The sequence below is a fragment of the Ranitomeya imitator genome, chromosome 6 (genome assembly GCF_032444005.1).
Source record: "Ranitomeya imitator isolate aRanImi1 chromosome 6, aRanImi1.pri, whole genome shotgun sequence".
Taxonomy (NCBI): domain Eukaryota; kingdom Metazoa; phylum Chordata; class Amphibia; order Anura; family Dendrobatidae; genus Ranitomeya; species Ranitomeya imitator.
Window position 1 is genome coordinate 6,140,738 of NC_091287.1, and position 14,432 is coordinate 6,155,169.

General features: G+C 43.1%; 1 protein-coding gene and 1 pseudogene across 1 annotated transcript; both read right to left on the reverse strand.

Annotated features, from left to right (window-relative positions):
- Positions 1–1,946: 1,946 nt before the first annotated feature.
- LOC138642372 (gastrula zinc finger protein XlCGF71.1-like) lies at positions 1,947–2,775 on the reverse strand (the record flags this gene model as incomplete). Its single annotated transcript, XM_069730495.1, has 1 exon — positions 1,947–2,775. A coding segment is annotated over one exon (291 nt), but the record flags the coding sequence as incomplete, so codon positions are not given.
- The window catches only part of LOC138642375 (zinc finger protein 850-like), a 45,104-nt pseudogene continuing 33,419 nt past the window's right edge, over positions 2,748–14,432 (reverse strand).

Below are 14,432 nucleotides of genomic sequence, written 5' to 3' on the forward strand. Positions count from 1 at the left end.
GTGATAAAACTTCCCAGGAGTGGACCAACCGAAATTACCCCAAGAGGTCATAAAAGGGCCCCCAACAACATCCAAAGAACTGCAGGTCTCACTTGCCTCAGTTAAAGTCAGTGTTCATGACTCCACAGTAAGAAAGAGACTGGGCAAAAATGGCCTCAATGGCAGAGTTCCAAGACAAAAACCACTGCTAAGCAATAAGAACATAAAGGCTTGTCTCAGTTTTGCCAGATAACATCTTAATGATCCCCAAGACTTTTGGGAGAATACTCTGTGGACTGATGAGAGAAAAGTTGAACATTTTGGAATATGTATGTCCCATTACATCTGGCGTAGAAGTAGCATAGTATTTCAGAAAAGGAGCATCGTACCAACAGTAAAATATGGTGGTGGCAGTGTGATGGTCTGGGTCTGTTTTGCTGCTTCAGGACCTGGAAAACTTGCTGTGGTAAATGAAACCAAGAATTGCACCGTCTACCAAAAAAACTCCAATATGCCTTAATTAAAACAATTCTGCAAAAATGAGTGGCCAAAATTCCTCCAGAGCGTTGTAAAAGGCTCATTGCCAGTTATAGCAAATGCTTGAATGCAGTTGTTGCTGCAAAGGGCAGCCCAACCAGTTGTTAGGTTTAGGGGGGCAATCACTTTCTCACACAGGGCCCGGTAGATTGGATTTCTTTTTCCCTAAATAATAAAGACCTTCATTTATAAACTGCATTGTGTGATTACTTGTGTTATCTTTGACTAATATTTACATTTGTTTGGTGATCTGAAACATTTACCATGTTTTTCGGACAATAAGATGCACTTTTTCCCCTAAAAAATTGTGAGGAAAATGGGGGGTACATCTTATAGTTCGAACGCAGGCTTACCGGTTGGTTGCGGCAGTGGTGTGGCGGTGGGAGAGGTGCGTAATGATGAGGCACGGCGGGCGGTACGGCGTGCATCTGAGCAGGGTCCCTTCGTCAGGTAGGGTGATGCCACGGCCCAGTATCCAAGGCGAGCAGCAGAGTCGGGTGAATCACGGGTTTCTCTGTGGCGGCGGCCACCTTCCTGAGGCCGCGCGTGCACAGATTGAGTTCTCTGCTTCCCGGGGCTTCAGGAAAATGGCTGCGGGAGGCGGGGCGTGCGCAGATTGAGATCGCGGTGGCCATTTTCCTGAAGCCGAGTTCGCAGATTGAGATCTCGGCTTCAGGAAAATGGCTGCCGCAATCTCCATCTGTGCATGCGCTGCTTTCCGCAGCCATTTTCCTGAAGCCCTGGGAAGCAGAGTACTCAATCTGCGCACGCGCGGCCTCAGGAAGATGGCCACCACCACTGAGAAACCCATGATTAACCCGGCTCTGCTGCTTGCCTTGGATACCGGGCCGCAGCGTCACCTCACCTGAGGAAGGGGCCCTGCTCAGGTGCACGCTGTACCGCCCATGGCACCTCAGCATCACCACACCTCTGCCGCCACCACACCATTGCCACAACCCCTCCGTGGACACCAGGCCATGGCGTCGCCCACCTTAGTAGTAAGGGACCTTGCTCAGGCGCATGCCGCACCACCCACTGCACCTTAGCATCATCGCACCTCTGCTGCCACCATGCCTCCTGTGACCATGCTGTACCACCGCCAGCCCTCAGGTAAGATACCTTACATTCGGACAATAGGATGGACCCCCATCTTATAAAAATCTTTTTTTCTGATATTTTCACCCCAAAATTTGGGGTGTGTCTTATGGTCCGGTGCGTCTTCTTGTCCAAAAAATACGGTAAGTGTGACAAACAAGCAAAAGAATAAGAAATCATGAAGTGGGTGAACACTTTTTCACACAACTGTATTCCATGTCTAGGATGCAAAGTACCCGTATTATACCTCTCTATATTTTTATATGTAAATTCTTCTTCGCACATCCCCCATATTGGTATCCTGCCAGAGTAACAAACAAATCGGGAAAAAGGCGTCAGGAGGAGAAAACTTTTAATCGAATGTGCACACAATCAATAGTAATGGAGACAGAAGAGCAGAACACAGAAAAGCAAACACAAATTGTAAGTTCTCAGTCACAGGAACGAGATTTTACAAGAAGAACAATTATCATTTGTGAGAAAGTGAAATGTGAGCTATGTATCTGCTGTCTGGAGGGTTACATGAGATGGACGGGACTTCTGTATATGAGAAGAGGAGCCATCACTCTCCTGCTTATGGTGGATTACTACTAGTGTGGAGCCGCGACCAAAGAGATATTCAAACTACAAGAGGAAAACAGAATAATGAAAATATAGACACATTCGTCATATTGTATGTTATAGTGACCACTGCTTGTGTAACTATGATGAGCAGCTTGTCACCAAAGGGTTTAAGAGCAGGAGCTTCGCTCCAGGAAGGTAATAGGACTATAGAAACCAAGCCTTGATTTCTTACCAAAACATTCCCCACATTGTGAACATAAATATGGCTTATCTCCTAAGTGATGTCTCTCATGTTTTATGACATGAATACTACTTATCTCCTGTGTGATGACGCTGATGATGAATAAGAGTGGATTTATGAGAAAAACATTTCTCACATTCTGAACATGAATATGGCTTCTCTCCTGTGTGAACTCTCTTATGTGGAACAAGTTGTGATTTATCTGCAAAACACTTCCCACATTCTGAACATGAAAATGGCTTCTCTCCTGTATGAATTTTCTCATATTGAATAAGATGCGATTTGTGTGTAAAACATTTCCCACATTCTGAACATGAAAATAGCTTCTCTCCTGTGTGAAATCTCTTATGTGTAACAAGTTAAGATTTACGTGGCTTCTCTCCCGTGTGAATTGTCTCATGTGCATCAAGATGTGATTTCTGATTAAAACATTTCCCACATTCTGAACATGAAATGGCTTCTCTCCTGTGTGATATCTCTTATGTGTAACAAGTTGTGATTTATCTGTAAAACATTTCCCACATTGTGAGCATGGGTATGGCTTCTCTCCGGTGTGAAGTCTCTCATGTCTAACAAGATATGATTTATAAGGAAAACATTTCACACATTCTGAACATGAATATGACTTCTCTCCTGTGTGACTTCTCTCATGTGCAACAAGAAGTGATTTCAAAGTAAAACATTTCCCACATTCTGAGCATGAATATGGCTTCTCTAATGTGTGACTTCTCTCATGTGAAACAAGATATGATTTATAAGGAAAACATTTCCCACATTCTGAACAGGAATATGGCTTCTCTCCTGTGTGACGTCTCTCATGTACAACAAGATGTGATTTCAAAGTAAAACATTTCCCACATTCTGAGCATGAATATGGCTTCTATCCTGTGTGACTTCTCTCATGTGAAACAAGATATGATTTATAAGGAAAACATTTTCCACATTCTGAACATGAATATGGCTTCTCTCCTGTGTGACTTCTCTCATGTGAAACAAGATGTGATTTATAAGGAAAACATTTCCCACATTCTGAACATGAATATTGCTTCTCTCCTGTGTGACTTCTCTCATGTGAAACAAGATGTGATTTATAAGGAAAACATTTCCCACATTCTGAACATGAATATTGCTTCACTCCTGTGTGAATTGTCTCATGTGCAGCAAGTTGTGATTTCTGAGTAAAACATTTCCCACATTCTGAGCATGAATATGGATTCTCTCCTGTGTGACTTCTCTCATGTGAAACAAGATATGATTTATAAGGAAAACATTTCCCACATTCTGAACATTAATATGGCTTCTCTCCTGTGTGACGTCTCTGATGTACAACAAGATTTGATTTCAAAGTAAAACATTTCCCACATTCTGAGCATGAATATGGCTTCTCTCCTGTGTGACTTCTCTCATGTGAAACAAGATGTGATTTATAAGGAAAACATTTCCCACATTCTGAACATGAATATTGCTTCACTCCTGTGTGAATTGTCTCATGTGCAGCAAGTTGTGATTTCTGAGTAAAACATTTCCCACATTCTGAGCATGAATATGGATTCTCTCCTGTGTGACTTCTCTCATGTGAAACAAGATATGATGTATAAGGAAAACATTTCCCACATTCTGAACATGAATATGGCTTCTCTCCTGTGTGACGTCTCTGATGTACAACAAGATTTGATTTCAAAGTAAAACATTTCCCACATTCTGAGCATGAATATGGCTTCTCTCCTGTGTGACTTCTCTCATGTGAAACAAGATATGATTTATAAGGAAAACATTTCCCACATTCTGAACATGAATATGGCTTATCTCCTGTGTGACTTCTTTCATGTGAAACAAGATGTGATTTATAAGGAAAACATTTCCCACATTCTGAACATGAATATGGCTTCTCTCCAGTGTGAATTCTCTCATGTGAAACAAGATATGATTTATAAAGAAAACATTTCCCACATTCTGAGCATGAATATGGCTTCTCTCCTGTGTGACTTCTCTCATGTGAAACAAGATATGATTTATAAGGAAAACATTTCCCACATTCTGAACATGAATATGGCTTCTCTCCTGTGTGACTTCTCTCATGTGAAACAAGATTTGATTTCAAAGTAAAACATTTCTCACATTCTGAGCATGAATATGGCTTCTCTCCTGTGTGACTTCTCTCATGTGAAACAAGATATGATTTATAAGGAAAACATTTCCCACATTCTGAACATGAATATGGCTTCTCTCCTGTGTGACTTCTCTCATGTGAAACAAGATATGATCTATAAGGAAAACATTTCCCACATTCTGAACATGAATATGGCTTCTCTCCTGTGTGACTTCTCTCATGTGAAACAAGATCTGATTTATAAGAAAAACATTTCCCACATTCTGAGCATGAATATGGCTTCTCTCCTGTGTGACTTCTCTCATGTGAAACAAGATATGATTTATAAGGAAAACATTTCCCACATTCTGAACATGAAAATGGCTTCTCTCCTGTGTGATTTCTCTCATGTGAAACAAGTTGTGATTTCTGAGTAAAACATTTCCCACATTCTGAGCATGAATATGGCTTCTCTCCAGTGTGAATTCTCTCATGTGAAACAATATATGATTTAGAAGTAAAACATTTCCCACATTCTGAACATGAATATGGCTTCTCTCTTCTAGGAGCTCTTTCACCTTCAGCATTTCTTCTGCGACTTTTATTTTGCTTAACAGTCTGTGATGAATTAGGAGATAATAATTCATTAAAATCATCAGATGATTGATCTCTGCTGTGAACAGCTGGTGGTATATCTGAGATGTCGGCATGCTGTGTACATGTATCTTGTGAGATATTATAATCATCTGCTTTAAATTCTAAAGAGATCAGGCGTCCCTCGACGCTCTTGGTACAGCGATCTGTGAAGAATAAAATGCATGTTATTATTTTTGATTAATAAAACCTAAAATATTACATTTATCTGAATATTACAAAAAAATATAAAAAAATTAAAGCCCATACAAATGGCAGAAAAAAATAAGTGTATACCCTGCGGTAAGTTAATAAGTAAAAGCAATAGTGCATAGAAATGACACAGGGCACTTAATAAACACCGTTTGTTTTTTATTTTTAAAAAAGCGTAAAAGTCATCCCTCCAGGATCAAGGTGTACCCGAACAGGGATGGTCCTAACCTCTAGTACTAAAACCTTATCATGTCTCAAAGCGACATCAATGTGAATAAGGGCTGAGCAATACGACTACCCAGAAAAATGGGAAGTTAAATAAACGTGATGTCCAGGTCAAAGAAAGGAAAGCCACATCTGGACCTACACTAGGTGCTGAAGACTGAAACTTAACAAAAAAAAACTGGAGTTTAAGTTGGTTTCCATGCAAAATAGGAGCATGTTCACGTTTTATTAAAAACGGTGATTACTAAGGACCCTGTGTTATTTCTATGCACTATGGCTTTTACTTACTGACTTATAGCAGGGTGTGTGAGCATTTTGTGTCTGTCTTAGGTTTTGTCTGTTTAATGGCCTGTGTGAACATGCTCCTTTTTTAAATGGCTACCAATTTTTACTCCAGTTTATTTTGTTGTTTTTTTTTGTAAAATTGTAAGGTATGTAGAAAACTCTATTATTAACCGACTAAAGTGTCATCTACTTTGGATGAACCCAGAATAAATGATAAATTCTTCTAACGTTCATTCCGGATCATTGTTCAGCGTAATCGTAAAAAAAAATAAAAATTTGTGATCGATTTTATACAAGCATAAAAATGATCGTTGTAGGCAGCATTTCCCCGCTGTAAATACAGGATGTGCTGCCAACAATAAAAAATACATGAGAAGCGGGAACAAATCATCACTGATATAGGAACATGAAAGTGGATAATCACCTCCCTCCATCTTCACTCAGTGCTCGCTAGAGGCCATTATCTGTCCATGTAAGAGGATCCTGAGGCGGCACTCACATGCTACAACAGGGCGGCGTTTCTGTACTGCAACCGCAACAAAATCTCAAGACTGCAGCAAAAAACTGCAACATATCAAAGCAGCAGTAAAGCAAATCTGTCACCAGGTTGTTAGCAGCATGATATAGGGGCAGAAACCCTCATTCCAGTGATGTATACCTTACAGGGCTGCTTGCTGTCATTTTAATAAAATCTCAGTTTTACCTGCTGGAGATCTAGCAGTGCTCTGTAGGGTTGAGCGAAACGGATCGTTCATTTTCAAAAGTCGCCGACTTTTGACAAAGTCGGGTTTCATGAAACCCGACCCGATCCCTGTGTGGGGTCGGCCATGCGGTACGCGACTTTTGCGCCAAAGTCGCGTTTCGTATGACGCACTTTGCACGATTTTTTCAGCCAATGAAGGAGCGTGGGCAGAGTGATGACATAGGTCTTAGGGGCGTGGACGCCTATCGTCATCTTGTCGCTTGTGCGCTGTAGCGATTTGAAAAGTGTAACACCAGCTTTTCTGTTCAGGGACGGAGGGAGAGAGAGAGAGAGAGAGAGAGAACAAAAAAAACAAAAATAAAAAAAAAATTCCCATTGACTTTGCATTGGGTTTCGTGTTTCGGTCGAACCCCGACTTTTCGCCATAATCGGCCGATTTCACTCGACTCGACTTTAGAGATAGTCGGGTTTCGCGAAACCTGACTCGACCCTAAAAAAGTCAAGGTCGCTCAACCCTAGTGCTCTGAATGCTGAGCTCTGTAAAACCCAGCCCACAGCACTGATTGGCAGTATTCTGCTCATGTACAGTGGGGAAAAAAGTATTTAATCAGCCACCAATTGTGCAAGTTCTCCCACTTAAAAAGATGAGAGGCCTCTAATTGACATCATAGGTAGACCACAACTACGAGAGTCAAAATGAGAAAACAAATTCAGAAAATCACCTTGTCTGATTTGGCAAGACTTATTTTGCAAATTATGGTGGAAGGTAAGTATTTGGTCACCTAAAACATGCAAGATTTCTGGCTCTCACAGACCTGTAACTTCTTCTTTAAGAGGCTCCTCTGTCCTCCACTCATTACCTGTAGTAATGGAGCCTGTTTGACCTCGTTATCAGTATAAAAGATACCTGTCTGCAACCTCAAACAGTCACATTCCAAACTCCACTATGGTGAAGACCAAAGAGCTGTCGAAGGACACCAGAAACAAAATTGTAGCCCTGCACCAGGCTGAGAAGACTGAATCTGCAATCAAGAAGCAGCTTGGTGTGATGAAATCAACTGTGGGAGCAATAATAAGAAAATGGAAGACATACAATACCATTGATAATCTCCCTCGATCTGGGGCTCCACACAAGAGCTCACCCCGTGGGGTCAAAATGATCACAAGAATGGTGAGCAAAAATCCCAGAACCACACGGGGGACCTAGTGAATGACCTGCATAGAGCTGGGACCACCATAAGAAAGACTACCATCAGTAACACACTACGCCACCAGGGACTCAGACCCTGCAGTGCCAGACGTGTCCCCCTGCTTAAGCCAGTACATGTCCGGGCCCTTCTTAAGTTTGCTAGAGAGCATTTGGATTAACCAGAAAGGTATTGAGAGAATGTCATATGCTCTGATGAAACCAAAGTAGAACTGTTTGGTAGAAATAAAACTTGACGAGTTTGGAGGAGACAGAATACTGATTTGCATCCAAAGAACACCATACCTATTGTGAAGCATGGGGGTGGCTACATCAATCTTTGGGGCTGTTTCTCTGCAAAGGGACCAGGACGATTGATCCATGAGTGCTACTTTATTTATTTGATTGTACATGAGTTGGTGACTCTAGGTTAGCACCTGTTCACACCTAGTCTATGTTTGGATGTGACGGTCAGTTTTCTTTCAATTTGTATTCATTAGCCTTCTGACTGAGCACTCCGTCTCTTAGCTACAGGCGTTATTAATCAAGGCAGGACCCTACCCCTCCACAGAGATATAGATTTTAGTCTAAGAGAGGATTCACAGGTTCCCATACAGATGAAGACTTTATTCTAAGCAAGGATTGGCATTGTTAGGTCCTGGTAAACGAGAAATGCCTTATCGTGGCTTCCAGATACACATGAATTGGCCAATTTATGCGCAAAACTTTCTCAATTTTTCATATTTCTAGTGCACTGATGCAATTCAATTTTCATATTTCATGTGTGCAAGTTTGGCGCTACAGAGTGCTGCCTTATTTATTTGATTATACAGAATGGAGCATCATGTGTGGCCATTATACAATAAGGAGCATCATGTGGAGCCATTGTACAGTAAAGGAGCATCATGTGAGGCCCTTATACAGTATGGAGCATTATCTGGGACCATTATACAGTATGCATCATCATGTGTGGCCATTATACAGTATGGCTATAAACATAAGGATGAATGACCCCGGGGAGATCAAAACATCCAACACCGCAGAGACACCATCACGTGTTTCTCAATGCAGTGATCCAGAACACTGCCCCCATCCCTTATGGGAAATATGCAAATGCATGTAGAAAAGCTGCGGAGACACCATCACGTGTTTCTCAATGCAAGCAATGAATAGCCAGGTCTTTCACCGGGAAGGAACAACCACGGGAAGGGCAGCATCCAATAAAGGAAAACCACCTATGCCAAAACATGGTATCCATCCACAGACAGCTGTTTCGGGGTATTTGTCCCTCATCAGTGTGGAGTAGGAAACTGGCATATTTCCCATAAGGGATGGGGGCAGTGTTCTGGATCACTGCGTTGAGAAACACGTGATGGTGTCTCCTCCGCGGTGTTGGATGTTTTGATCTCCCCGAGGTCATTCATCCTTATGTTTATAGTCTTTTCACTAGGCACTGCTCCTAATAGCCAGTTTCCTACTCCATACTGATGAGGGGCAAATACCCCGAAACAGCTGTGGATGTATACCATGTTTTGGCATAGGTGGTTTTCCTTTATTGGATGCTGCCCTTCTCGCGGTTGTTCCTTCCCGGTGAAAGACCTGGCAATTCATTGCTTGCATAGAGAAACATGTGATGGTGTCTCCGCAGCTTTTCTACATGCATTATACAGTATGGAGCATCAAGTGGGGCCATTATACTGTATGGCCATCATGTGGGGCCATTGTACAGTATGGAGCATTATTTCGGGCCATTATACGGTATGGATCATGTGGAGCCATTATATAGTATGGGCATCATGTGGGGCAATTATTCAGTATGGAGCATCATGTGGGGCCATTACACAGTATGGAGCATCATGGGGGGCCATTATACAGTATGGAGCATCATGGGGGCCATTATACTGTATGGAACATCATGTGGGGCCATTATACAGTATGGATCATTATCTGGGAGCCATTATACGGTATGGAGCATCATGTGGAGCCATTATATAGTATGCGCATCATGGGGGCAATTATACAGTATGTAGAATCATGTGGGGTCATTATACAGTATGGAGCATCATGTGGGGCCATTATACAGTATGGAGCATCATGTGGAACTATTATACAGAATGGAGCATCATGTGGGGCCGTTATACAGAATGGAGCATCATGTGGGACTGTTATACAGAATGGAGCATCATGTGGGGCCATTATACAGAATAGAGCATCATGTGGGGCCATTATAATGTATGCAGCATCATGTGGGGCCATTATACTGTATGGAGCATCATGTAGGGCTATTATACGGTATGGAGCATCATGTGGGGCCATTATACTGTATGAAGCATCATGTGCGGCCATTATACAGTATGGAGCATTATCTGGGGCCAATATACAGTATGGAGCATCATGTGGGGCCATTAAACAGTATGAGGCATCATGTGAGGCCATTATACAGTATGGAGCATCATGTGGGACCATAATATAGAATCGGGCATCATGTGGGTCCATTATACAGTATGGAGCATCATGTGGGGCAATTATACAGTATGGAGCATCATTTGTGGCCATTATACAATATGGAGCATCATTTTGAGCAATTATACAGAATAGAGCATCATTTTGAGCAATTATACAGAATGGAGCATCATGTGGGGCCATTACACAGTATGGAGCATCATGTGGGGCCATTATACAGTATGGAGCATCATGTGTGGCCATTATACATTAAGGAGCATCATGTGGAGCCATTATACAGTATGGAGCATTATCTGGGGCCATTATACAGTATGGAGCATTATCTGGGGCCATTATACCGTATAGAGCATTATCTGGGGCCATTATACCGTATGGAGCATCATGTGGAGCCATTAAATAGTATGGAGCATCATGGGGGGCCATTATACTGTATGGAACATCATCTGGGGCCATTATACAGAATGGAGCATTATCTGGGGCCATTATACGGTATGGAGCATCATGTGGAGCCTGTTGTGAATTCTGTGGTCAAGCTCCCTCCTGTGGTCACAAGTGGTACTTTGGCTGATTCTGTCTATGGGCTTCCGTTGGTGGATGTGAGTGGTACTGCGGCTTCTGAGTTTCCTTCCTCAGGTGATGAGGTTAAGTCGTTAGGTGCTGCTCTATTTAACTCCACCTAGTGCTTTGATCTTGGCCTCCAGTCAATGTTCCAGTATTGGTCTTGCTTTCTCCTGGATCGTTCCTGTGGCCTGTCTGCCCAGCATAAGCTAAGTTCTGCTTGTGTTACTTTTGTTGCTATATTTTCTGTCCAGCTTGCTATTTTGGTTTTTCTTGCTTGCTGGAAGCTCTGAGACGCAGAGGGAGCACCTCCGTACCGTTAGTCGGTGCGGAGGGTCTTTTTGCCCCTCTGCGTGGTTGTTTGTAGGTCTTTGTGTTGACCGCAAAGCTCTCTTTCCTATCCTCGGTCTATTCAGTAAGTCGGGCCTCACTTTGCTAAAATCTATTTCATCTCTGTGTTTGTATTTTCATCTTACTCACAGTCATTATATGTGGGGGGCTGCCTTTTCCTTTGGGGAATTTCTCTGAGGCAAGGTAGGCTTATGTTTCTGTCTTCAGGGCTAGCTAGTTTCTCAGGCTGTGCCGAGTTGCATAGGGAGCGTTAGGCGCAATCCATGGCTACCTCTAGTGTGGTATGATAGGATTAGGGATTGCGGTCAGCAGAGTTCCCACGTCTCAGAGCTTGTCCTATTTTATTTGTAACTATCAGGTCACTTGTGTGCTCTTAACCATCAGGTCCATTGTGGTTCTGAATTACCTAATCATAACAGTACTGGAGGCCCGAAGTACTAATGCATCTCAATAGAGGGAAAAAAAGAAGTTCTGAGACCATTTTTTTTTCTTTGCACTGTGTTTTGCCTTTTTTTTTCCCCTAGACATTTGGGTAGTTCAGGACACAGGTGTAGTGATGGACATCAAAGGTCTGTCTTCATGTGTGGATCATCTCACTGCAAGAGTACAAAATATTCAAGACTTTGTGGCTCAGAATTCTATGTTAGAACCAAGAATTCCTATTCCTGATTTGTTTTCTGGAGATAGAGCTAAACTTCTGAGTTTCAAAAATAATTGCAAACTGTTTCTGGCTTTGAAACCTCGCTCCTCTGGTGACCCAGTTCAACAAGTTAAGATCATTATTTCTTTATTACGTGGCGATCCTCAAGACTGGGCATTTTCCCTTGCGCCAGGAGATCCTGCATTATGTAATATTGATGCGTTTTTTCTGGCGCTCGGATTACTGTACGATGAGCCTAATTCAGTGGATCAGGCAGAGAAAAAATTGCTGGCTCTGTGTCAGGGTCAGGATGAGATTGAGATTTATTGTCAGAAGTTTAGAAAGTGGTCCGTGCTCACTCAATGGAATGAAGGAGCGCTGGCAGCTATCTTCAGAAAGGGTCTCTCTGAAGCCCTTAAGGATGTCATGGTGGGATTTCCTATGCCGGCTGGCCTGAATGGGTCTATGTCTTTGGCCATTCAGATCGGTCGATGCTTGCATGAGCGTGGATCTGTGCACCATTTGGCGGTATTATCTGAGCATAAACCTGAGCCTATGCAGTGCGATAGGACTTTGACCAGAGCTGAAAGGCAAGAACACAGACGTCGGAATGGGCTGTGTTTCTACTGTGGTGATTCCACTCATGCTATCTCCGATTGTCCTAAGCGCACTAAGCGGTTCGCTAAGTCTGCCACCATTGGTACGGTACAGTCGAAATTTCTTTTGTCCGTTACTCTGATTTGCTCTTTGTCTTCCTATTCTGTCATGGCATTTGTGGATTCGGGCGCTGCCCTGAATTTGATGGACTTGGAGTTTGCTAGGCGCTGTGGGTTTGTCTTGGAGCCCTTGCAGTGTCTTATTCCATTGAGAGGAATTGATGCTACGCCTTTGGCCAAGAATAAGCCTCAGTATTGGACCCAGCTGACCATGTGCATGGCTCCTGCGCACCAGGAGGATATTCGCTTTCTGGTGTTGCATAATTTGCATGATGTGGTCGTGTTGGGGTTGCCATGGCTACAAGTCCATAACCCAGTATTAGATTGGAAATCAATGTCTGTGTCCAGCTGGGGTTGTCAGGGGGTACATGGTGATGTTACATTTCAGTCTATCTCATCATCCACCCCTTCTGAGGTCCCAGAGTTCTTGTCTAATTACCGGGATGTATTCGATGAGCCCAAGTCCAATGCCCTACCTCCGCATAGGGATTGTGATTGTGCTATCGATTTGATTCCTGGTAGTAAGTTTCCTAAAGGTCGACTGTTTAATTTATCTGTACCTGAGCACGCCGCTATGCGGAGTTACGTAAAAGAATCCTTGGAGAAGGGTCATATTCGCCCGTCATCATCGCCATTGGGAGCAGGGTTCTCTTTTGTGGCCAAGAAGGATGGTTCACTGAGACCTTGTATTGATTACCGCCTTCTAAATAAAATCACGGTCAAATTTCAGTACCCCTTGCCGCTGCTATCTGATTTGTTTGCTCGGATTAAGGGGGCTAGTTGGTTCACCAAGATAGATCTTCGTGGTGCATATAATCTTGTGCGTATTAAACGGGGCGATGAATGGAAAACTGCATTTAATACGCCCGAGGGCCATTTTGGGTACCTAGTTATGCCATTCGGACTTGCCAATGCTCCATCAGTATTTCAGTCCTTTATGCATGACATCTTCCGAGAGTACTTGGATAAATTCCTGATTGTATACTTGGATGACATTTTGGTCTTCTCGGATGATTGGGAGTCTCATATGAAGCAGGTCAGAATGGTGTTCCAGGTCCTGCGTGCTAATTCTTTGTTTGTGAAAGGATCAAAGTGTCTCTTTTGTGTTCAGAAGCTTTCATTTTTGGGGTTCATTTTTTCCCCTTCTACTATCGAGATGGACCCTGTTAAGGCACAGGCCATTTATGATTGGACTCAGCCGACATCTCTGAAGAGTCTGCAAAAGTTCCTGGGCTTTGCTAATTTCTATCATCGCTTCATCTGTAATTTTTTTAGTATTGCTAAACCATTGACCGATTTGACCAAGAAGGGTGCTGATGTGGTCAATTGGTCTTCTGCTGCTGTGGAAGCTTTTCAAGAGTTAAAGCGTCGTTTTTCTTCTGCCCCTGTGTTGTGTCAACCAGATGTTTCGCTTCCGTTCCAGGTCGAGGTTGATGCTTCTGAAATTGGAGCGGGGGCTGTTTTGTCGCAAAGAGGTTCTGATTGCTCGGTGATGAAGCCATGCGCCTTCTTTTCCAGGAAGTTTTCGCCTGCTGAGCGAAATTATGATGTTGGCAATCGTGAGTTGCTGGCCATGAAGTGGGCATTCGAGGAGTGGCGTCATTGGCTTGAAGGAGCTAAGCATCGCGTGGTGGTCTTGACTGATCACAAGAACTTGACTTATCTCGAGTCTGCCAAACGGTTGAATCCTAGACAGGCTCGTTGGTCGCTGTTTTTCTCCTGTTTTGACTTTGTGGTTTCGTACCTTCCGGGCTCTAAAAATGTGAAGGCGGATGCCCTGTCTAGGAGTTTTGTGCCCGACTCTCCGGGTTTATCTGAGCCGGAGGGTATTCTCAAAGAGGGAGTAATTGTGTCTGCCATCTCCCCTGATTTGCGGCGGGTGCTGCAAAAATTTCAAGCTAATAAACCTGATCGTTGCCCAGCAGAGAAACTGTTTGTCCCTGATAGGTGGACG